General features: G+C 39.2%; 1 protein-coding gene across 13 annotated transcripts in view; it reads right to left on the reverse strand.

Moving 5' to 3' along the window:
* Meis2 (Meis homeobox 2) overlaps positions 1-26639 on the reverse strand; it is a 202790-nt gene that overhangs the window by 52952 nt on the left and 123199 nt on the right. For all 13 annotated transcript variants that reach the window (XM_074065619.1, XM_074065616.1, XM_074065618.1 and 10 more), the window contains one exon: positions 3777-3853. In XM_074065619.1, the coding sequence (XP_073921720.1) occupies positions 3777-3853 (77 nt within the window). The remainder of the gene's footprint in view (positions 1-3776; positions 3854-26639) is intronic.

Consider the following 26639-nt stretch of genomic DNA (forward strand, 5'->3'; position numbering starts at 1 on the left):
CCTGCTGTCTTGTCCTTAGAGCTTTGAGCAGTCTTCATTGAAATCAGCCCATGTTTGTGTCTCTCAGGGCAAGGAAGTGATTCAGGTTAAGTACATCCTCTTCCTCACCATTCTCTCCTAATGCAGGCACCCTGGTTGTTTTACAGTCACCCAATACCCAGCACGGAAAGCCAGTCTTACCACTGGTGGTTAGCTTTGGCAGTGAGGAACACACATTGAAGATCTGGTCAAATATATACATTTTTGAGACAGGGTCTCACGATGTAGTCCAGGCTGGCCTTGAACTCACCATCTTTCTGCTTCAGCCTCCAGAGTGCTGAGATTACAGGTATGTACCACCATGCCTGGCTTTATCTATCAATTTTTTTTAAGGCTCCTACGGGGTACTCAAGGTTATAATCCCAGCTACTTGGGAGGCAAAGATGAGGAGGAACCTGGGCCAAGACCAGCCTCAACAAACAGTTGGCAAGATCCCATCTCAACCAATAAAAGCTTAGGGCAGTGGCATGGGTAGGCAGGAGGCATAAATGGGGGATCATGTGCAGGACAGTTGAGGCATAAAAGTGAGACCTATTAAAAAAAAAAGAGGCAGGGTTATGGTTCAAATGATAGTGCACTTTGCCTACTAAGCACAAGGCTCTGAGTTCAAGCCTCCACAAGAAGAGGCTTAATTAAGTGACTGATTACTTAAGGACTTCTACGAAAACTGACTTCAGGCCGTAGACATCACTCCTTTCCTGCGATCACAGTTTGATCTGGCTGCCTCATCCCTTCTTGCACACTCCCTCCAGGAATACGCTGGAAAAAGTCTGTGGAGACCATGTCTAACCTTGGCTGCTCAGGTATAACACATCTTTAATTCTCTGAAGTATTCCTAAACTTCCTTCTTACTTACTTGTTCTAAAGTTCATAAGCGCTAACTGATCTTCGCAGGTCTGTTTTCACTGCTTATTGCTCTCCACAAGTTCGTGGAGCCATGTTTCACTGTTATTGCCACAGCTGTGCTTTTACAGCGATGCTTAACCACCTTGACCTTGCTTGGCCTTTCTGTTTTAAGAGGTGAGAAGCTGAAGGGGACCTGCCAGTCTTAGATGGTTCTGATTTGCAGACTTTCTACACTACTCTAAGTTTTAGGGTATAAACCTTGCAGCACACAACCTGGACTCGTGGCCTCAGCCAGAGAAGTGGTTATTATTTCCTAGAGTAGTTGACTGGGATGAGGTTTACAGCTCAGAAGCTAATCTCCAGCGCTGTGCGTTCTGAGCGAGAGAACTCGGGACCTGGAGAAACAGTTCCTGGTCCACTCTTTGCATCACTCTTAGTTATCCGAAGACAGTGATTCTGAAGCCTTCTGAAGTTAGGCTGCACAGCTTTCTCTGTTTTGGAAGTTGACTTTGTCAAGGTATGGGTAGGTTTAAAATGTACCAAAGTAGGAGTAGGGGTGTTCTCCTGGAAATTTCTTTCTGAAATCCCCAGAAATTGGGCCTCTTTTAACTTCTTGGTAGTCTTTTAGAGGTACCATCCTCATTAGTCACACTTTATTATCAAAGTTATAGAGCCGTTAACTAAGAATTTGGCCTGAGGGTAGGATTACAGAATTTTCAGAAGGAAATGTGAAAATTAGGAGGATGGAATTATTTTGTAGGTGTCAACATTTATACCATATTATGGAAAGTATGCTTTGTGACAGACTGTCACATCCTAACCCTTGGCATTGTGTGACAAATACAGCTTGAATAACAGAGAAACAAGAAACCCAAAATATCACACCAATTGAACTCCTCACACACGCCTTGGGGCTCAAAGGAATTCAGAAAAGACAGGGGACTTTTTCCAGGTACCAGCCAGGTGTGAGTGAGAAATGCTGGTCTTTACAGATAGGGCTTCAGATACTAAATACGAATTCCTCACTGTTCAAGTTCAATGACTACATCAAAAATGCAGGAAATGGGTGATGGACAACGCATTCTCAAACAGAGCAAGATCCACTGCTAATGTCAACATGGATGTAGAAACATTTAATGTCTCTCAAAAATATCCACCTAACTTCCCCCACATTTATAAAGACAATGGTCCTAAAGCTACACTATTACATCCAGGACCACTGTATTGCAGTAGATCCGTTTGATAGTCAGTTATAAAATAATGGATAAGGGAACAGTCTCCTATAGTTAATACAAAATACACTTATGTGATTATTTCAGACCTCTGGTAAGCTGCAGCTAGGGACCTGAGTGAGAAAATATGTGTGCATATATATGTTTACATATACTCTATACATTTACTCCATGAGGTTCAGGCCCCTTTACAATCACAAACACAGCCCCCTCTGGAGATTACAGCCTGTATTCCAAGTTTTTGGTCTACAAAGGGTATCTTTAAATGTACACAGTTCTGATCTTTAGAAGAAAATGAAAGTGAATTCGAGTCTGCATTGTCTCTCTTTTCTTTCCGCCTTTCCTTTCAGGTTAGCAGTTTATTTCTGCATTAATCACTCTGACAGAAGCAAGGCAACTCAATTTTCTGCTTCTGTAGGTAGGCACTTCACTTTCTGTACAGAAGCAAGCATGAAAGGGCTACAGCTAAGCTTTGGTTACTGGTATAATTGAAATGCTATCCACACTATAGGTGCATTAAAGTCAGATAACGACAGTTCCTGTGGCCAATTTAAGTAGCTTGACTTCCCTGGGAAAAAAAAAAAATTGCCTGACAGATAAGGCAGACAAACTGGCTAATTCTCCAAGCATGTCTCTCATTGTGATCCTAGAAAAATGAGAAAAAAATGAATCACAGAACCACAAAATCAATTGACCCTCGGGTAGCTCACCAGGCAGTGAGCCTGATAAACCTAAAAGCTTTGTTAACGTCTGCCTGCCTGTATCCCACAGATAGAGCACTTTGTAAATGAACCTGCTTTGATAAATATATTAAGGGAAGCTGTGAATAAAAGCAGAGACTTCTCATTTGTAAATACAACCCCTGCTACATGGAATTAGAATGATAAAATGGAGTTCCATGTAATTAAGTTTGTATAAGGCCTGAAATCCGTGCAAATACTTTCCCTGAATTTTGAAAGAGAACTGTCAGTTCAATTAATCTGAACATCACCCCAAGAATGTACTGAACAAAATTAAGCTGCTGATAAAACCTGGGCCAGTATTTTGATAAGTAATTCCTATATCATTTCTTGGCCACTGTGGTCATTTTATTTAATCCATGGCCCCTCCTTTTCCTCAGTTACCCTCTAAGCCTCGTACAAAGGGCGATGGTCCATATACCACCAAATTGCAAAGCTAAAAATGCAAAAAGCTTTTTTCCTATTAAAAAAAATTATGGTAAGTAAATTTCTATTGGGAAATTCTAACAGCCTATATCTGCGTCACCCCTAATGGCCTACACAAAAGAAGCCGTCCCAGAAGTGGTGACTCTGAGGGAAGACTGTACAAAAACACACTGTTTTCAGCAGGAATGACCCAAACAGAATTTGTGATTCCATCTGAGAATTTTAAAGCATTGGAACTGGGAAAAGCGAGGTGGGGAGGAAGGACAAGGGAAAAGGAAAGAGGGAGAGAGAAAGCAAGAGGAAGAAATCCTACAAAAACCATGGTTATGATCTCCTCTCCCTAAGCCTACTTTCACACCTCAAGGGCAAGCATAGAAGTTATCCTCAAGTTCATTTGTTTGAGAAACAAAACAAAAAAGAAAAGAAAGAAAGCAATTATTTAGAAATGTAATTTTAGCCAAGGGAGAAAGACATTGATTTTTGGGTCACTCACCAGTTGTTTACTTGGAGAATTGTAAGTCCTGTGTCTTGCGCTAACTGTTTCTTCTGCTCTTCGGAAGGGTACGGATGCTAATGAAAAAACAAATGTTTTAAAAGATGTATCAGAAGTTACGAAAGACTCACGTACTTCTAAGAGTGAAACCACCGTTGGTGATTTCTTTTAGGCTATGGCTTGATTTTCCTCATTGCATCTCTTGTAAAGTGTGGGAAGCTGTAGGCAGGGACAAATCCAGAAACCTGTGTCAACAGCCCCATTCTTGCCACACTCTGTCGGGCCACCAATAGAAAGTAAGGTGTCTAAGTTACTCAGTGTCTGTCATCAGTCAGGATGTAAGGCACTTTGGGGTGGCATCAGAATTTTGGTTATCTACATTCATGGCAGTTGATGAAGGGAACTAGCTTGAGGCCCATTTTTGCTTTGCTTTCTAGAAAACAAATGTGAAGCCCTGGTTCTCTGTTATCTTTGCGAGATGGCTCCCTACACTTCTCATTTCATTGTTAATCTGAGGTTACTGACAGTGCAAGTCTTTCGGAAGCCACGGCAATGGATTTGATGGTAACATAGCTTACTTCTGGTGTGTTTATGTTGACTCTGCTATGGGATGGCGGATGATTTTTTTTTTCTTTCTGTTACTGGTTAGTACTCTGGAGCAACAGGGTCACACACAATGACCACAAATCAAAAGGAATCCATCACATGTCAAGCCTCAGATGGAAATTTTACATGCTAACTTTAAGTTTGGCAATAAGAGAATGAAGCCATAGGTTTTAGTGATTTTTTAAAATTTTTATTTCCCATTGTAAATCACCCACATTTACTATGAACAGTTTTCTACTACCAACCTACTTTCCTCTCTCATTCTGAAACCAAGGATTGTTATTTTAGTCACACATTTACTTTAAAAGGCACTGTCCTGAAGGGTATGTAATCATAAACCTATCTGTTAAGTAAGTAGGTGCTCTAAATTCACTGGTTCTCTTACACTGAAAAGTAACTTTTATTCCACATGTCAAAGTTGTTTATAAACTAGAAAGCCTTTGGTAATAAATATTTCCCATCAATGTTATTGAAGAGTGACATTAGGACCAACAAAGTATTCCATTCAGAGCCTTCTGGTATTTGAGAGAGTGAATGTTTTTCAATCATCTAGGATTTTATTCTTCAGGTATTTCATCTTCTATAATAGCGTACATTATCCAAAATATGCACAATTACTTATTAGCAAACTCAAATACCATCAGGTTCAACAAAATCCCCTGTATAGCAAAAGGGTTAACTAGATTTGTATTAATATAGAAGCCAGGCTTTTAATATTCTGCAAATGTTAACAAAGAAAGATGATAATGGCAGTTAATATGGGTTAAGCATAAAATGAAAATAAATTTTTCTGATTGCGAGGTGTTGACACTTTTTTGGCTAGGGCCTCCAGCCTGTTCCTGAGAGCTGTGTAATTACAGAAGGCTTTTCCCTCCTTCCCCCTCCTGCTCTGAGCCTCCCCACATTAGTAATGACCCTTCCCTGCTTCAAAAACCACTAATGGTCTTCAGCACAGGCAAGAAAAATGAACAGGGTAAATTGGAATCCACAGTCAGTAATTTGCATCCTAGGAGGCTGCTCTGGCCACTCGTGCTCTTTCCTAGCCATCAATCGTGGCCGTCAGGAGCTGTGCTCGGTCGCCATGAGAAATATTCCTCCTAACACTCTGATTCGTCCAAACAATGTAATTGTCCTCCATTCTCCTCTTGGTAATGGAGATAATAAATGACTGCACAAACAAGCAGGACTGCTCCTCACAGACACCGAGGTGGCTTCAAACTGTAAAAGGCCTACAGTACAAATTTAATGGACTGAAAGCACTGGTTGGGGAGAAATGACAATTAAAAAAGAAATCCTCTTGTCAGTGTATTTTCTTGCCAAATCCAAGGGAATAGCACCTTTTGAGTTTCTGTCCCTCCAAGATTTTGAAAGCCTACATTTATAGATTGTTTGCCCAAATGAAAAAAAAGATTCTGCAAATAGCAAAACTCAAAGTGAAAATAAAGATGCCTCAAGAGAGCATAGAGGCTGGTAATGCCTTTGAGGGTGCTGTTTCTTTATGCAGTGTTGTCCTTCTTTTTTTGTGTGTTTATTCTTGCTCGCTGCATTGGACTGAGACCGTTCTGACAAAATGTGAGCTGGGTGTGTGTGTGTGTGTGTGTGTGTGTGTGTGTGTGTGTGTGTGTGTGTATGAGATTGAGAGAGAGAGAGAGGAGAGAAGGTTTAGATGAAAGAAAGTTTAAGATGTTACGACAGTAAAGAGTGGCAAATGGATGTACTGGACAGACAATTCCTTCAAGTTTGGGTGTAAATTCTGATTGGGTAACAAGAATCCTTCCCAGTGTTTTGTTAGAAGTTCAGTCAAATGACCACAGAATGACAGAAAAAGTGCATTTTGCCTAGGGAATCCCTGAGCTACACTTTCACTATGAAAGCAGTTGCAAATTCAATCCACAATCATTAAAAAAATTGGTACCATACCAAAATTCACCTTGCACAGATGGCTTCTTTTTAATTAATAGGGAAGACCATAATAACTTTAACTTATTTAGATAACATTCTGTGGCTTCTGACCATTCATGCTTCCGTGCCCCTTTTATGCATGGGGTGGGCCGTTTATCTGAAAGTGCTCTGGCAGTCAGCCACTATATTTGTAAAATTAAAAGAGAGATGGAGCACAATCATCTTTCACAGGAACTGGAACCATGACAATGAGTTTTGGATTAATTTGCAAATATATGTATGTATGTAAGGCCACACTGTGGAGCGAGAGAATTTTTACTACATGGTCTATCGTATGGATTTTTCACATTGAAATAATAAACATGGGGAACCTTCACTTCGTCTTTGAAGTGTATTACTAAATGTCTGACTGGCTCAAATTTAAAATAAACTTCAGTATGTTTGCACTTGAAAACTGGAAGTAGACCACAAGCAATAATTTGTTGTCAGTTTCCATATTCTTGGACTAAAGGTATAGTTTAGTCTGTTCACTATTGGGGGCCAACTCACATGGGCCTGGTGGTCCAGAGGTGGCTCGATTTCCTCATAAGAGCACAAATTGTAACATGATAGCAATGATGATGAGTTCACTCATCAGCAAAGGTTAAAGTTTTCCACAGCCAAGACCACTGGTGAATAGAAGTGTATAATAAACACACTCTCACTCAGAATATCAACCGAGGAATGTTCAAAGAGTTAATAAGACCTGCGTGGCTCATGACTCAATATAGATAGAAGATATTTTAATTAGCTTTATTGTAAACATTCACTTGAAAGTAAGATGTTAGGTTCATTCAAGATACTGACCTCAGGTCCTCTTCTGTTTCTTTTCTTTTCTTTTTGGAGTTCCCTTGATTTATTGAGTACATGGAAAGAGGTCTATAGAACACTTACAGTACACTCATGGGACACTTTAGTGAGCAAACCACCTAATAATAATAATCTTTTGTGATTCATAAGTCATCCCTCTCCAGTGATGTCCAAACTGGAACTGATTTCTCATGAGTTCTATTCTATGTTGGAAGGATTTATGCTGATGTTTTAAATTTTTAAGTGATACTTCATATCACTTCACAAATTAAAAGAGCACAACAATTAAAAAAGGTTGCCATTTACAAGATTAAAAAATTAGAAATAACCTAAATGTCTGTCACTTGGATTGTAGTCCATGAATTGTGAGGCTGTCATGAGAAAGTTATCCCTATACAGTGTTACGTGAAAATAAAAAGTTTGGGGACAATTATTGATTTTTGGTTAAATAAATGAATAAAATAAAATATATACTTCTAAACTTGTAGTGTAAGAAAAATATCTGGAAAAATATACACCAATGGTTCATGTGGCATATGGTATAGAGATGGAGAATTTGGATTTATGTTTTTCTCTGTTATTGATATGTATACAGCTTCAAACCAGCTATAAATCTAGTATCAATTTCAAAAGTACAAGTAATTTATTGTGATTTTAACTAATTTACACACAGCACTTAAAAAACACTGTCATTTAACTTTTTATATAGTTAAGTTTTCTTCTTTGCATTTTGCTAACTCTTTCACTGAATATTTTTAAAGCAAGACATCTCCAGGATCAGTTCTACCTCTTAAGCTACCTTTGCACCAACAATTCTGCCTAACTTGTTGGCCTGTGTGGCTCACTGAATGTGCTTTGAAGACCGAACAGTGCTCAATCTGACAAACTACTTCTGTGATGCTGCAATGAAACCATACAGAAAGATGGCCAGTGACTCACACCTGTAGTCCTAGCTACTCAGGAGGCAGAGATCAGGAGGAACATGGTTCGAAACCAGCCTGGGCAAGTACTTCATGAGACTCTATCTTGAAAAACCCTTCACAAAAATAGGGCTGGTGGAATGGCTCAAGGTGAAGGTCCTGAGTGGTCCCCAGGACCACTCCCCCCAAAAAGTAAAGAAAGAGAGAGAGAGAGAGAGAGAGAGAGAGAGAGAGAGAGAGAGAGAGAGAGAAAAGAAGGAAGGAAGGAAGGAAGGAGGAAGGGAGGAAGGGAAGGAAAGAAGAAAGGGAAAAAGAAAGAAAAAAGAAAGAAAGAAAAAAAAAATATGGTCCAGTAACTTGTTGGGCAGGGTCTTGGTTTAAACAGCTTCTTGGAAATTGATCGATAGGTGAGCAGTTCCTTCTCCTTGCTCCTCCCTGAGAAGTGCAGGGTCCTGCTTATTGAACTGAGTGGAGTATGAACAGACATCCTGCTGACTTGACTGTTGAGTAAATAAATTCATCTTACTAGAATGTCAAATTTAGTCAATGGTCTTTACTTTAGCAACTTTTTATGTGAAGAATTCCTAAGTGTGAATAAAATGTATATTTTATATTATATATTTTTTGTCATATATTTTTGTATATATTTTTTGTCAATGTTGAAGATAAAACAAGAAACAAAAATGGTATTTTAAAACCCTTCAATCCTTGCTATTGGGGTAATCTCTTTTCCACTACATTCTCATAGCAATTTGGTAAGTATTTATAACTTCCTTCTTTTCATTGTCATGTCTTATTTACATCTCTGTTAAGTATAACTTCCTGAATGTAAAGTTTTGTGCATTTTTAAAACTTTTCTATTTCTCCCTTACTCTGTCTCATTATCTCTAACTATTTGTAGAAAGAAAGGAAAGAAAGAATAAATGAAAATAAATGTAAGTTCTCTTTCTAGAAGAAAGTCAGTAGTTCTCTCACTTAAACAAGACAGATTCTGATACACAGACTTGGTGATGGTAAGACAAAAATATTAATAAAGATATTCATAGATATAAGACATCTAAAGAGAGTCTAATAATGAGGTTTGTCATGCTTAATTATGAATCTCTCTCTCTCTCTCTCTCTCTCTCACACACACACACACACACACATCTCACATCCCTCTCTCAAGTTGTTTGAGATGCTAAACTCCACATTAAGACACAGCAAACGCCCTTTGCTATTCCACAGTCAACCTAATGTCCGGCCGTTTCTACCTGGAGCACTTCCACATGAAGCCCAATGTCTCTGTCTCTTGCTTTGTGCTGCTACACTTCAGTATTTTCTGGATACTGTATCCTTGTCTCTGGTTCTTCAGATCAGGACTATAAAACACTAGCATTAACAAGATTTTTAGACAGATCTTAACTTAGAACCTAATTTATGTAGATGAGGAAACCAAGGCTCATGAGGTTTAAATAACATGCAACAGTCATCTAGCTAGGCATCAGTAAGAGTTAGGAAAACCCGTTCCCATAAAATATCCTTGGGAAGCCCCCAGAATCAACTCAGATGTCAGACAATCTGACAGAAAAATCACAGCATTTGCTATTAGTTGACTTAAAAATCACTAATTTCGGAGGTCACCCAGCTGAGCAATACGTTACTAGCTTCCACTAGCTTGTTGGAAATGACACCTCTGATGTGTGGGTTATGATAACAGTTGTCTAGGTTACTTTGCAGAAATTCGAAGGCTACTTTTGCCAAAACACTGACTCTTCATTTGAATCAGTGTTATCTGACAAATGACTAAAATGGTTTTAAAAGCTTAGCATCTCTGTCTTCATACTGTGCTCTTTTTGCCGGCTCCATCTTTGTGTCAGACTTTCTCAGCTCTCCATGTAGATATGTTGGTCATAAGAAATGTTTTGTTCAAGGCTATCACATAGGATGAACTTGGCCCATTGTCAGTGGAGTTTTATGTGCTCCCTCTGCTTCACCGCCGTCCTTTCTGTGCAGCCCAACTACCTACTGACACTCAGCCCAGACCAAATCATGAGACCAGGACACTTGAGCAAGATGACGATACCAAGTGAACTCAGCAGTGAGCCCACCAAGCACAAAGTCAAGACATTTGCACACAACCAGAACACCTTTTGAAACTGTGCCTATGACGAATTGACAATTTGTCAAACTTTAGCCCACATCAGAAAATCACTAAAAACCTGCTGCTCCCTCTTCTATGTAACCAGTCTGATCACCTCTCTGGTAAGTGTTAGTTCCCTTCTGCTTTTGAGTTGAGGTCTCCAGAAAGAAGCTTTGTATGTCTGGCTTGGTCTAATTTCTACTTCCATGCCATAGGACCCTGCTGTCTGGAATCATCCTAATGCTAATATTTTCTTTTGCTGAACCCTTTTCCTTTTCTTTGGTAACAGTGGCTTGATTTTACATTAGGGATGTACTCAGGGGTGGTTACATTAGGGATGTACCCAGGCTCAGCCAATCAACATAGTTAACCATGCTGGCTGCATTGAAGGTGGAGGCCAAGTTAGGTTAAGGGGAGTCGTCACGGGGTTTACTGAGTTGTGGAATGTGTATCTGGTGTTGAAATGGCCCTTGTTGCCATCAAATGGAGAGAACTTGATTGAGGAAGAAGCAGACTAAAGCAGAGATGACACATGCAGAAAGCAGGTTTCCACATCCTTTCTACACCTGGATCTAAGTTTACCTAAAGCTAGGCATCCTTTACCTTTCATTCACTGAGCCAATAAACTAGTCCTGGCTACTATACATGGCCTAATTTAGATTTTCTGGAATTTTTTTCACCTTGCTCTTTTCCTCTTCTAGTTGAAAATAGTTGTCTTTTTATTTTTTAAAGAAAAGGAGGATGAGGAAGAAGAGGTGGAGGATTGAAGAAGGAATAGAAGGGAAACGATCACTCTGCCTTACTTTTTACACACAAACTCTAGTCAAAAATGGCACAACTATGACAATTTAGGATTAAAAAAGTCAAGCACAATTGTGATCCCGATAAGTTTTTTTTTAAAATCACAAAACATGGATGACAGAAGTTCAGACATGCAATGTATATGGGACTGTGAAAATTTTGTATTGAAATTGGGAAAACTAAGTATAGGGTAAAATTTTGATGATGTTTCCTTAACATGACCAGAGAGAGTAAACTTTGTCTATTTCTTGGGTGAAGTTGAAAGTTTTAAGGTAGATGAATAAAAATTTGCTAATCAAAATACCTGAGAAACACATTTCTTGCAAAAACCTTATAGCAACCAGAGGCTGTGATAATACAAAATGGCACAAAGCCTACTGCAGTCACCTGTGTAATCTGAAGCTCTTGGATTTGAGTGAATTCCCTTTCTCAGGTGGAATTCACGTGTATTTCACAGGGCCTATGATCAGAACATACCTCCACTTCCACAGTTTGGATACATCCAGTTCCTACTAGCTCTAACATCACAGTCAGTACTTGGTTGAAATGCGGTCTTGCTAACTTTTTTTTTTCCCCGAAGGCTGGCCTTGATCTTCAATCCTTCTGACCTTCACCTCCCAATAGCTGGAATTGCAGGCATGAATCACCATACCTGGCCCCTTGACCTTAAATATTCTACAATATTAGCACAGTGTTTCCTACAGAATAAGTCTTTACTGTATACTTGTCAGTAAATGCACTGTTTCTCAAACTGATACCATTTTCTGGTAGAAAGGACTGGATTTGCCATGTACATGATGTGCAACTACTCAGATAAATATGGAAAGATTCAGAGAGTCATTTAACTGTTTTAGCAACACAATAGTTGGATATTTGGAAACATCTTCTGAATTTCTCCCTTTCCATACAGATGTTTGGTGCCATGGAAACACAGACTTCAGATTCAAATTAGTAGGTTTTTTTTTTTTTTTTTTAGTTTTTATGCCAGATGTATTTTTGGGAGATAGAAAAATGTGGCTATTTCAGGAAAATTCATTTCCATTTAAGTTTACATGGAAGTAAGTAGATAGAATTATAATAATCACATCCTTTAAAATTCAGAAGATGTTTGAGAGATTTTAATCCTAAGGGATTAATATGTTTGGTTGCTACTTGGAGCTATAGGTGTGGAAGGTCTCATTTAAAACAGCAAAGAGTGCTGGATGTGGTGGCACACAGCTATAATCCCAGCACTTGTGGGGGGGAGGCGCTGAGGCAAGAGTGTCTCCAATTCAAAGCCACCCGGGTTACTTAGGAAGACCAGTCTCAAAAACATAAAACAACAAATAACAAAACTAAAGCAGCTACCTTAAAAGCAACTGAGACCAATAGGAAAAGGGGAACGGTACTAGAGAAAAGGTTAGATCAAAAAGAATTAACCTAGAAGGTAACACACACGCACAGGAAATCAATGCGAGTCAACTCCCTGTATAGCTATGCTTATCTCAACCAGTAAAAACCTTTGTTCCTTCCTATTATTGCTTATACTCTCTCTACAACAAAATTAGAAATAAGGGCAAAATAGTTTCTGCTGGGTATTGAGGGGGTGGGGGGGAGAGGGAGGGGGCGGAGTGGGTGGTAAGGGAGGGGGTGGGGGCAGGGGGAAGAAATGAACCAAGCCTTGTATGCACATATGAATAATAAAAGAAAAAGAAAAAAAAAACAAATAACAAAACAAAAGAACAAAGAGAAGCCTGGTGATGGAGCATAGCAGTGAAGCATGTGTGCAGTCTGAGCTTGATCTCCACAGCTGTAAAAAAATTTAAAAAAATAAAACAAGCAATGAGAAACGTTCACTCTTCTGCACATAGGCTAAAAGACTGAGCTGGGGATTATCCTGCACAGATTTTAACAATTACATGATTGGTAATGGTCAGACACTACCAACAACTCACTTTAGCTCTACACTGCTTAAAAGGCATTCAAAAACTACTTTTAGGAATGGCGGTGTGGCCTAAGTGGTAGCACCACTGTCTAGCAAGCTCTGGTGTGTGCTCTGAGTTCACACACCAGTACTGCTCCCAAAAACTAAGAATCAAAAATATTTCACATAAGATTCAGAAGTTGGAACATGGTGAATAGAATTGCTTTCCTATTGGCTGAGACCTAAAAGCTCAGGAGAGTTTTATTCTGAAAATAATAGAAATATATTACTAGGGCTAGCAAAAGATAATTTTTATTTGGCATTCGTTAGGATGCTCCCATGAGCTGCTTGGCCATGCATGTTACGTGCTCACGTAATGGGTAATCTTACTAAATGAGCCAAAAGCCACAAATAAAGCCTTGACTCATTTAGCAATCACTTCATATTTCCACACTCTGACCAAATTAATATTTTATGGGGCCACTCATTTCTGTAGCCAGACCACTTTTCCAAAAAATTGAATTTTGTGCTTATTTATTTTATGGATCATTTGTTGAAATAGATTTCAAAACAGGTTTAGGCTATTTAGATTTTCCAGTGAGCTAGCTGCAAAAGGAAAACTCACAGACTCAGAGTTTCAGAACTCAGAAGGACATCAGAGGCCATTTAATTTGACTTCTCATTTTATGCCTAATGAAACTGAGGCCGAGGAGGCAAAATGGCTTGGCCAAGCCTCGTTGGCCTCTTTCTCTTCTAAGATGTTCCTGACAGCCCCAGAGAGATGAAATTTTATTACGTAATCTCCAAGAACACTTATTATAGAACACCTTATTTCAACGTGGGAGTTACAGATACCAATGTCTGGATTTTACCACGTAACTTGCTTAATAATGCCTACATCCCAAGTGCTCCTATGTACCTGAACTCCCCCCATTGGTCAAACTACATCCCAAACTCTTGTTTGTTTGTGCCTTCTATTAGACTATATGCTCTTGAAAGCAAAGGCTGGCTAGGCATGTTTTCCTTCCCGAATCCAGATCAATGCTGGGCATGCTGAAATCCGGTAAATGAGTGTTGAACTGATCAAGTTTGAAAACACCACCATAGGAATTCTTTGCATTCTAGAAATGCTACATGGAGATCAGAGAAGCGGAATTGGTTTAGGAGAAAGCTAGACAGAAAGTGAGAAGGGAGGTATAGGGGAGGACACACTTGAAGAGGCAGAAAACACCAACTTTGTATTCACATCGACCTTGAAATTATGAGAATCAGCTCTTGTGTAAATCTTCATACAGCTGGAGGCCGAGAAGATGTGGGCAAATAAAGATGGCGACGCTGAGAAGTCATAGGCAAGGAATCAGTGAATTGGACTTTTCAGTAATATTTAGTTCCTTCTTGTAAAATAGGCCCAGGGAGTTGCTTTAAACCCAGGGTCTGAAGGATATGTTACAGAGTTATATAATGTCTAGACAGCTGAGATACTTGTATCTAATCTTATGACAACAATCCTTCTTAACAGGTCCAGACACAATACTATACAAGTCTCAGTTAGAAGGAAATGAGGATTAGTGATTAGTTAGTTCATTGCAATATTTCTTTAATAACATGGAATAAAAGTCTGGGTGGAAAATACATGGGGTAAATATCAAGGAGTTATTGGAAACATGAAAAGCTAGAAAACAATTCCAGTCTGCTTAGCCCAATTTTATTTGCATAGTGTATGCAGTGAATAATTTTGTCTGATTTACTGTAGGAAGGCACAGAAGGGCTAGCCTGACATAAGAAGGCTAACATGGATTTAAAGAGGAAAGGGTTGTTTGAAGAGACTCAGTGTTATCTTTGTTTCAAAAATGTTATTATCTCTAGAGTAAGCAATGGAACTGTTGTGGAAATTATCTCCTTTGCTCATCTCAGAGCATAGGATAAGAGAATAGGGCTAATGATAAGTTAGAAAGGCACAAAAACAAGAAGGAAGTGGGTGTGATCTAATGGCTTCTGGAGGACAGCAGTGGGGGCAAGGAGAACAGTAATGGCCAGTGACCATTGCTTGTACTGTATTATGAAGAGACTTCCAACCAGCGGCTACAATAAGGCACATGGATTCTTAATAATTCGAAAACTCACCAAAACAAAAACTCTGGGGTGTGAGACACCAGGATTAGGAGCTTGGTTCAAAGGTTTGTAATTACTTTCTTTTTCTAGCATGTAGACAGCTTTTTCTGCATACAGAAAGCTGACTGTTGGTTACAACTACATACTCAGATGAACACTTAAGAAAAAGATAGGTGCAAAAGTTTGACTTTTCCTTATGAATTACAGGCCTATTTTCTTCATATGCTTTGGTATTTATCTGTTTCTTTTTCAAATATGTAAGAAGATCATTAATGATCTGTCCACAAAAGAAAAGCTATCACACAAGTGTTTACCTTAGTTTTATGCACTCTCTAGGAAATAAACTAACTGATACCATAGTAAGATAACTCTTAACCAGGCCATCAGAAAAGTTCAGTTAGCAGTATTTATTTTGGAATTCCCCACAGTTTTATCTTATCAATTTGTTTTCCTTCCTTTTTTTAGAGTAGCCTGTGTAAGTGAAAGTTAACTAAATCAAGATGGAGACAGAGCAAGGCATGGCCACAATGTTTACCCACTGCACACATATAGGTCTAGTTACTATTTTGGCCATGCTATGGAACATATGGATAATTCAAACACAGAGCATTTCTGAGCAGATGAGCAAAAAAATTCACTACGAGAGCTTCCAATTTGTACAGAAACCACACCAATTTATTAACTTCCAAATGTCGTTTCATCATACCTATCAATATATTCTGGTTATTAAATATATAAAATCATAACCTAATCTATGTCCTAATGAAACAAAATGAATATGTATCTCTATTAGTATATAATCTCATTATATGTATATTTATTCATGGCTCTGGATATCTATTGACAAAACATTTACTCATTCAAAATTAAAGAGATTAAATATTAAAATATTAAATCATTTGCTAGTATTTAAACTTTTATTACCATAATTATGCTGAGTACATCCAAATAAACAAGAAATGTATGAACTAAAAGAAAACATGGACACAAAAGTTCAAAGTTTTTGGCAAAACAATAAGGTTGGATAGTCATCTATATTTATAGCTTACTGGAATATTAGTAGGTAGCCTTTTTCTTTGCAATTTGAACAGCAAATCAGAAATGATTGAGAAGAGGCTCCTCTTAGCTTGGGTGGTCAAGCTGAATTTTCAATTTCAGTGGTAAGATTTGAGAGCTGTAATCACCTCTTCTTCCTTCTGATTTATATGTTAGAAATTAATAGCATTATCTTTGCATTCATAGAAACAAAGAATTTTATTTTGACATGAAAATATTTCTTGCAAGAATTTAAAAAGCCCTGGAAATAGGGTCTTCATAAAAATTGGACTTTAAAAGGACAAGCCTGGGAGGCTCACGTGGTAGAAGGACCATCATTAATGCAGCTGAACTCAGCGGGTATGAGGCGGTGAGGCAGCATCTGCTCTGATCACTGAGCATCCGCTCTGGTTGTTGGTGCCTGTCACATAGTTTGGATGTTATCCATGACTCTCTGCAGAGAACTCTCCCACATTCCTGATCCCAGATGTATGGGAGATGAACTGATGTTTGAAAAGAGCACCAATAGTTCAGAGGCAAGGCGAGTGGACAAGCTGACCATTAAAGAGTAAGTTTTTTATCTGAAATAAGGTAATGTGAAGTAAAGTCTGCAGGTACCTTGTATACTCGTGTATCACAGACTGAATCACACTTCTTATTTAAATGTTTAAATAATTTAAATACTCCCATTTGAATAATGGAAATAGACCCTCATGTAACATAAGCTGAGTGGGCTTATTCTCTAAGTTAGCAAAAACATGTAGGAATTGCCACATGGCAAGAAGTAAGTCAGAAGTAGCCTTCAGACTTGAAGCAGAAAATTAAGCACTCTCATGCTATTCTTACAGTTATGCCATGAAAGTATTGACTATGCCTTTCTACTGAGGACAAGCTCTCATGGGGGTCTCACCTTAAATGGCTGGAAGGCAGTCTAGAACCTACAGCATTACTGTCCAGAGATGTTTCTTTCCTGTATACCTTGGACAGTTTTTGGCAAGAGGTAAACAGAAGGAACGAAAGTGGTCCCAAAGAGATGGGAAGTGACTCAGTTGATGGAGATGTGGAAGGAACTACACTGTCAAACTCTCCTGCTTTGGAGAACCCTGCTTAATATCCCATCTCACCTACAGAAACTAAGGGAGACCTTTTCAGTTCAGTGTTTAAACATGTAAAATTTTCATAGAGTGTACAACACAAACAGAAAGTTAAGGAAGAAATGTAAAGTCACTACTTTATGAGGTCTTCATCTTTTTTTCCCCAGCTAACTAACCACTTTTGAAATAGTCTGAGAATACTATTGTAAGGAATAAATAAGCCTATGAGCAACCTATCAGTGATAATTGTATAAAATTCTGCAAACCTTGATAGATTGCTGCTTAGATAGCAAGCCAGGTATCAGAGCAGTACAGAAACAGAGGTTGGTATTTGACTGATTATATGCTCTTTTTTTCTTCCTCAAGTTCTTGAACACATCCTCTTGTTTTATTTTAAGTCACTGGAACACTAAAGATGTTATCAAGCCTATCCAGAACTCTACTAACAGGAGACATTATGTTTTTTAACTCCTTAGACATTTGGGATACAATTTATAGTAAGTATAAAACCTGCCAGCCAGTGAACTTCGACTTAAGCTAGGCTTTGCATAAACATATGCAGGTTGAAACATTTGTTGGTTGAGTTACTGAGGGAGTTTTCTATTTGCTAAAGGGAGTTCTTTTATTAGATAATGTTCCTACAAAGCAATTAATGCCCCCAGCGGACTGAACTTCTAATTTCTTTAGAAACAAATCTACGTGTTTACAAGAATTGTCAAATAAAATATCTGGGTGGATTTATTAACAAGCATTTGGGTTCTCACATCTGTATTCTGTTTCCCTGGCATGGCCAGCTTTAGAAGAAAGTCTGGGAGGGCAGAAACAGCTCAATAAATATCTGGTAAGTAAACAGGTATTTTTCAGTGCTTGAGCTGAGGTGGAAGTAGGTGTGCCTCATTTCAAGTGCACAGGGAAGAAAAGAAACCTAGTTACAATCACATAGTCAATAAGAGACTAATGACAAGGGGAGAGGTAATTTCTGCATGTTCCTAATTTAAAAGCATACTTTCTATCAATTTATTAACACTCTTGAAAATCTAAATTATTTTCCATGAGAAATGACATACTTCTAGGTATATATTGACGAAGATGGTGGAGGTCCCTGAAGAAACCCCACAGAGTTGATCACAATAGTTTAGGCAGAAGTGCCTAAGTGTCACTGTCACTCGAAGGCAGTAACATTTTCCATGATTTAAAACCCTAGTGATAAACATTTAAATTTAAAGTGCAGATACATTTTGGAAACACTCAACCAACTCAGGAAACACATGTGCTATGGTGTCATCAGGTCACATTTCAGGTGCAGCATTCTGGGAAATTTTTTGGAAAAACTAGTAGAAATAGGTTGGAAGGAAAGAGATAGCACATATAAATCCATTAGCAATTGCATTTATAGCTCTTTCCAGTCATTTTCCAAGCATTTTTCTAATATTAGCTGCTGAAGTTCAAGTGTACATGGATCACATCCCTTGTCTCCTCTCTCTGGACAAAGGTAAAGAATGGAATGCAGGAAACTTTTGTGACTGATCACTTGTTTGTGATTCAGATAGAATTAAATGCAAAGACTTATGCCTTGAGTCCCCAATTTCTTTCCCTGTGCCAAAAATCAGTGAGGCCAACTATTTCCTATGAATAATCCACCTGTCTTTTAACAAAAGTGAATCCTTTAAACAGAAGATAAATGCTTTTCACATAGATTAAAGCAGAAACTTAGGAAATGAGAATGTTGTTGACATCACCCAGCATAATACACCCCACGATGCTGAAGAGTCAAAGCAAGCAAAGCCAACTTACAGAACAAAATAATCAAGTGATGTTGGGAAGACCTGATTAATTATGAGATGTATAGTTGCCATCAAAATCATGCAAGACAATGGATTTCCAAGGTTTAGTTTTACCTAAGAAAAATGATTTAGTATTTCAACTAGACTTCTCTTTCTCTCCAGATTTATGTGACATTATAATGCCAATTCTTGGTCAAGACAAGTAGCTGCGAAACTGCCTGAAGAAATTAATGACCATAATTTTAGGATGACTATGGGGTTCCTAAGGAGTTTCACTATTAGATAAGTTAATTTAAATTTTAAAACATATATGTGCCTCTCACTAGAACATAAACTCCCTGAGCAAACCTTGACCCTAACCTAGGCAACACTTATGCACTAGAGTTGGGGATCTGGAAGCTTTTACAGCTATTGTCTGTAATGACCAGGAGACTTGGTCATTCAAGTGAGAAAAAGGGTTGGCAATTCAAGGAAAAAGGAGCTCACAGTTATTCATGCAAGGAAGTTAAAAAAACAAACAAACAGAAACTTATTAAGAAATTCAGGCCATATCTAGAGAGGGAAAGAAACTCAAACAAAAAAATAGAGACAAAATGATCTTACACGCATTAGGATAATATGTGCTCAAATCTCCAGAGAAACCTTGTTATACCACAATTAATGGCAAGACTGCAATCAAGCCAGACTAATTCCAATGGATTCCAAGTGGTGAGCAGTTTCTACACTATCCAAGTGGGAATTTGGCCAGGATGCTGGGGTTAATAATTCATTTTGAGGAGGGTTAATTCGTTGGGAAGCGGCCCACTCCACAGGAGGAAACAGTTGGCCACGGAGCAATTTGCCTTTCAAGATCACCCCCGATTAGCTCTACAAGGCACCTTTTTTAGGGGGGTGGAGGGAGAAGGGACAGTGAGTTCACTTTCTCATGGATATAGAAATATTTATCACACTGTCAACAAATATGTACTAATACCAGAAAAATGTCCCAAGCATATACATTTGATGCTCTACTCCTAAGGATTATTTTTTCACCAGTTTGCAATTACCATGATCCTGGTAAAGCGGAGTCAGGAGAGGGCTGTGGCTAGAAGGCAGAGCCCTCATTCAGACAGATCTGGCTCTAATCTTGGCCATGTTACTGAATATGAAAGTCTGAAGAAGCTGGCAAATCACCATTAAGACCTGGGTTCTTTGATAACAAAATAATGGTGCTTACCTCACAGGGGTCTCCTGAGGTAGAATTACATCATTTACAAATTGAACAAACAGATGCCAAATGCTAGGCACTGTCCCAGAAGGCAGATTCTCACCTCTGGAACTTATATTACAGTGAAGGACAGGATTGTTAAGCTAAACACAGAGTATCAAATCTGTATAGTGTCAATACATTTTACAAGGCAAATAAGGCACTATTCTGTTATAAAAAATGACCAGGGATGTTGCTCCTTTGTAATGGGGAGAGCATTTGGAGAAGGTGGATGTATTTGAGGGACTTGAGTGAAGTCAGAGCCAGCTGGGAGGCAAGAATGGCAAAGAGCCCAGAGTCCTACAGCAGAGTGAGGGAGGCGAGGAGAAGGAAGGTAGCTGGAGAAGCAGCCAGTGACAGAGCCACCTGAGCCTTGTGGGTCACATTAAAAGGCTTAGACACTAATATGATGCCTGGCATATAGCAATTAAACATGTAACAAATAGTAGCTATTTATTTATTCACACTGGGTAAATACAGACATAAATCAGATTCATTCATCATTTTCATTGCTCTGCCAATGAGTTTTCTACGTCAATCCTGTCATCCCAACATAGCTGATGCCACCAGATATCTTCACACATTTTCAATGCTCATGAAGATTACCAGGGTTTCTAAACGCATGTTTCCTGTGGTGTCTGGCCATGCAACCTCTTACTTTCCTGTCAATGATGGATTCTTCAAAGGCATTACAGTTGACAAAGGTGAGCAGGGGTACAAAAGATTCTTTAGCTGGGACACGTGTAGGGTAGAAACGCATCCTTCGCATTTTTCCCAAGTACACCAGAACATGGGTGTTGCATCATACTCAACTAATGTCAAAGAAAAATCTTCATGTCTCTAAATTGACTACAATTTGGTTCTGGAAGTCACCACCAGCAACTTCAATGAATCATTCATATCCTTCCCAAAACTTAGATGGCTCTGTGTCACCAAAAAAACAGATTCTTGGCCTTGTGTTAAGGTCTTTCACGATCTGGTCCCAAAGGAGCTTCCAAACTTAATGTCCCACTACTCTGTAGCATAAGTGTGAAATCCTAACCAAAGCATATTGACTTTTTTGTCCATTTTACTCCTCTATCTTTGCCACCAAAACACTGCCTGTCTTGTAGATATTTCAAATGTTCACCATAACTTTTGACTCTTCTTCCCTTTTTTATGTTCATGGAAGATGTTGTTTCTCAGCCCCACTAGGTCTCTCCTCTCCACAGAGGGGCAGGACCATGTGACTAGTTCCTGAACCAATGACAATGACTGAGGGGCATGTGCCATCTGAGGGCCGAAGAACTCCCTTGCTGAGATGAATGCCGCGTCCGCTCTCCTCCAATCCATCATGTTGAGGCTGGCTGCAGTAAAGGGACCTCTGCTGGACAGCTGCCTTAGAGAGGAGCCTAACCTTACCACTGACCTTGAGTGTCAAGCAAGAAACTCCTATTGTGTTATACCGCTGAGATTTCTGGTGGTGTTTGTCAGAGCAGCACAGAAAATCCAACTCTGATTGATACATTATTCTTCAAGATGAAACTTCCCTGACCAAAACTTTGAAATGATGCTTCCTTTCTCTCAACTTCTAAAAAATACTGTATCAAGAATTTTTTATTTTTGACCATGTGACTGTGGGTCATAACTGTAATACTAACTGCTTGGGAGGTTGAGATTGGGAGGATCGTGGCTCGAGGTCTGCACAAGCAAGTAGTTCACAAGGTTCCCCATTTCCAAAATATCCAGAGCAAAATGAACTTGGAGGAGCAGCTCAAGTGGTAGAGCACTTACTTTGCAAGTGCAAAGCCCTGAGTTCAAACCCCAGTCCCACCAAAAAATAAAAATGAAATAAATAATGCAGAATCAGTCATATGGCTGCACTTTATTTATTCTGTTGGTGTGGGAAAGGCCATATTCTGCCTTTTGTCACAGATTCTAGAGATGAGGGGGTAAACTTCTCAATAAAAGGAACTATTGTCACACCTCTCTGCAACATACCTTGCCTAACTCCGAGCTTCACAGCAGAGGGTCCCAGTAAAAACATATCCACTGAATAGCTGATTGCCAATTTGACTTCCCATATTGAAATGAAAACTGACTGGAGCCAGTTTTATTTCTTCTTCTTTTTTTTTTTAACTAAAAGCATTTAAAGACTATTCTATGATACTTCAGTCATTTTAATTTGTAAGTGAGAGCAAATATTTTCAGTCCTCATTAGCCACAACCTTGCTAATTAGACATTGCTGCATTTCTTCGTCTGTACTTGTCACTATGTTTAATTACCTGAATTTTCTCAATATGAAGAAAAACAGCTCCCATAAAGTGTAAGAACTGGGAGGAAATGTAGATAAAAATGAATTTCACTATCTCACTTCCAGTTTATCTCCACTGTCATGGACAGTACAGTCCTGTTTTTGTCTCTTCAGAAACCACATAGCATGTGACAATCTTCTCTTCTATTGCACAAATTCCAGAACCATCTGGAACATCTTCCTTCCTTCTCTCCACCTCTCTGGCTATCCATCCTTCTTTTCAAACACAAAGTGTTTTTTCCTTATTTGGCTGGCTCTTCCTGTATTTCTCAGTCCTTGCATTTTATCTCAATTCTTTGATTTATTTTCAACTATCATTTATATGAAACAAAGTTATACATACATAGAATAATACATAATACTTGGAGATAAACCCTCTGTGGTATATGTTTAAAATTAAGAATCAACTTTTTTGATTTCCAATTTGAAACATTAGTCAGAAATAAAAAGGACAAGGATCATCAAACCATCCACCTACACAGGAAGAAGTGTTAACACAATACATATATAGCTATTTCAAAATGAGCACGTCAGTGTTCTCCATCAGGAAGACTTCTGTCTGTCTGTCCTTCATTAGTAAACCAAACTCACAGCTGCAATCTTTGAATATTCTTCCAGCAACACCAAACAATGTAAATTTCATTTTCCTACAACTTAACACTTCAGAACAATGTTTGTCTTACTTGGCCTATTTTTGCAATATAAAGTACAAATAAAAAAAATGGTACAGAGCACTTGTCTTCAAATATTTTACTCGGATAGCTGAAGAATTTTAGATTACTGCACAGACTCTGTAATAACCTAGAGATATGCATTCAGTCAGGGTCACAAAAATGAACCCCCTATTAAAATACTCAATATAGTTTTGTTTCAAAGTGCGAACATCTGTCTCTCTCTCAGTTTAAAAAATCTGGATGTCACCATTGTCCTTTGCTACAGAAATCAGTGCAAGCGTCCCCTTTACCATCCTAACACAGCAGAAGGAAAGTGACTTCCGTCCAGCCAAGGGGCTTCTCGCACTGCCTTTATGGCCCCCCATAAATTCATAAAGGGATGGATGTCTGCAGTAACCAGCTGGCAAGTTCACGGCAGAAACATCAACACCAATTTAATGACTTGTGTACATATCATAAACTAGAGAATCTTTATACAAAGAAATCAGATAAATCAAACCCGAGCTGAGGCTTGAGGCGAAGCAATTAGAGCCTTGAGTCAAAGTGGCTGTGGGAGGATACCATCTCACATCAGAGCAGGTGACGCAAAATGTGTTTATGCACAATTAAATTAATTAGTAATATCAAATGGGTTCGAAGTAACATTCATCCACAGAGAGCTAAGAAACATTCAGAAGCTTTCATTTTCCCAACTGATTTGTTCAAACAATAAGCAAAAGAACCAAAAGAATAAAAAACTTAAAAACAGAAAAAGCACCACCCACAATCCCCTGAAACTTCCTAAGAGGTTGATAAAAATAAAATGTCAGGGGCGCAGGGGGAAGGGAATATGAAGTTGACTTACTTGCCTCCAGCTAGGAGCAGAGGAAGGAATATTCAGAACATAAAACCTGTTTGGCCATATTTCACTTCCTACAACATAATGAAATGTTTGGGTGCCAGCCCGGCTCACTCCGTCCCTCAAGGGCCGTGGAAAGCACCTGTACAGTGTTCCTGAGCAAGTGTTTGCAGCCTGCCTTACCAGGCAAGACAAAATCTAAAACCATGTCAAGAAATCCAAGATTTTTGCTGAGTAAAAATTAGATTTTACATGCCAAGTGTCCAATTGACCAAAAGCAAGGCACCAAATTTGGCCGTAAGAACTGGTTTGGGACCTGAGAAGTTCCAGGGCCAAATTCCACCCATGTCGCTTGTGTGTCCTGCTTCATAGGAAAAGCAGTGATAGCAAGGCTCGCATTTCTCATCTTGGAAGTAATAAGATCCCAGAATGGAGCCTCCCTAACACAAAATGTTTTGAACTTCTCCCCGAGGGGAGCACAGTATACACAATTTATGTGAAAAGAAGAAAAAATGAAAGCTAAGTATTCTAGTTAAAGGTCAGAAATCAGTGTTTCTTTACCTACCTGAGCAACGTGCATCACTCTTAGTACAAACACTTGGGAGACTCTCTGTCCTTTAGAAAGGGGATTTCACACAATTGGGGCTGAAAGTGGCACAGCACTAATTCCGCTCCTATGTCGCACAATGGCAAAGAAGGTGTGTGGACAGCATGCATGTCGCTGATCCTGTGAGCCCTGTGACGACTTCTGAGCTAAAACCCCAAGAGAGGAATAACAGGCAACTCGACTTGAGTAAAACTAGTGACAGAAGAGGACGCTGTGATGTCAACAGGATCGTGTGGAACCCCACAAACTGCAAGGCCAGCACACTTTGGCTTTTGTCAGGTGGCAAACACCTTTCAAGATCTTCTGGTATGTTGTCAGTGAAGTTTCAAAAAAGAAAAACTGTTGTTTTGGGTAGTACAGGAAAGCTTATACTAAAAGTCATCGTTATCATAAATACCATACGAGAGCATATGAGGGACCTGAAGATGGAAAGAATACTGAAAAGGAATGCAGGTTTTTTTGTTTTTGTTTTTGTTTTTTGGCAGCACTGGGGTTTGAACTCAGGGCCTTGTGTTTGCCAGGCAGGTGCTCTACCACTTGGGCCACTCTCCCAGCTTTTTTTTTTGCCCTGGTTATGTTGGAGATAGGTTCTCATGCTTTTGCCCAGGCTGGTCTGGACCTTGATCCTATTTATGCTTCTTGCATAGCTGGGATGGCAGGTGCTCACCACCACACCCAGCTTTCTATTGACTGAGATGGGGTCTTGTGAGCATTTCCCCTGGCTAGCATCAAACTGCAATCTTCCTGATTGCCACCTTCTGAGTAGGTATGATTAGAGGCAACTGGTTTTTTTTTTTTCCTTTTTCTTTTATTATTCATATGTGCATACAAGGCTTGGTTCATTTCTCCCCCCTGCCCCCACCCCCTCCCTTACCACCCACTTCGCCCCCTCCCTCTCCCGCACCAATACCCAGCAGAAACTATTTTGCCCTTATTTCTAATTTTGTTGTAGAGAGAGTATAAGCAATAATAGGAAGGAACAAGGGTTTTGCTGGTTGAGATAAGGATAGCTATACAGGGCGTTGACTCACATTGATTTCCTGTGCGTGGGTGTTACCTTCTAGGTTAATTCTTTTTGATCTAACCTTTTCTCTAGTACCTGTTCCCCTTTTCCTATTGGCCTCAGTTGCTTTAAGGTATCTGCTTTAGTTTCTCTGCGTTAAGGGCAACAAATGCTAGCTAATTTTTTAGGTGTCTTACCTATCCTCACTCCTCCCTTGTGTGCTCTCGTTTTTATCTAACTGGTTTTTGAACATTAATGTTGGCTCTCCTTCAACCTGTTCTCCATAGTGGAACCAGAACAGTCAAAGGACCAGTGTGACCTTGTCACTCCACTGCTTGAGATGCTGTCATGGCTTTCCACTAAGTTCAGGCTAGAGACCATGTCATCACATCTTCAAGATGCCAGATGATCTGGGTGGAAGCCTCCAGATACATCCTGCTCTCTAGTCAGTATTTCTCTCACCAATTCTTTTTGCTCTTTTATTCCCACACCATCCTTCTGCCACAGGGCCTTTGTACTTGCTGCCCCTTGTTTCTTCCCTTGCACTCCTCTCACACCCCTCAATGGCTGCATCTTCCTGCTTCAGATCAAGTCAAGGCCCTCTTAAATATAAACTTTCAAAGCCCCATGAGCTTCTACTTTGGGTAATTTTTCCAAGTGTCCTTTCACCAGACTGTAGGTTCCCCAAAAAAGTCCACAAAATCGACCTCATATCACTTGTAAGCAGTGTGAAATTAAGTCAAAACCCCGAGGCTGTAACAAGCCACATGATGCTCTGTGAGCAGGATGGAAGGACTCATTTTTGGTTGATGAGGACCAAGCCACACATTCCTACTGCCCAAGGGGCTCTGGATAAATACACAGGAGTACATGACTTAACTGCTGCTTTCCTCAGCCAACTGACTCCAGCTTAAACCTTTAAGAAGGATATTTTCCACTTATGGGGTTTTTAAGTAAAGAGTATATTAATTTCTTCCATGTGTGGAATAATAAACACCTGGAAGTCACCTCAAACAACCTCTCATTTCTCTATCTGCATTTGCTTTTGTGATAATACTTTGTTAAATTCAGTT

The sequence above is a fragment of the Castor canadensis genome, chromosome 2 (genome assembly GCF_047511655.1).
Source record: "Castor canadensis chromosome 2, mCasCan1.hap1v2, whole genome shotgun sequence".
NCBI classification, from domain to species: domain Eukaryota; kingdom Metazoa; phylum Chordata; class Mammalia; order Rodentia; family Castoridae; genus Castor; species Castor canadensis.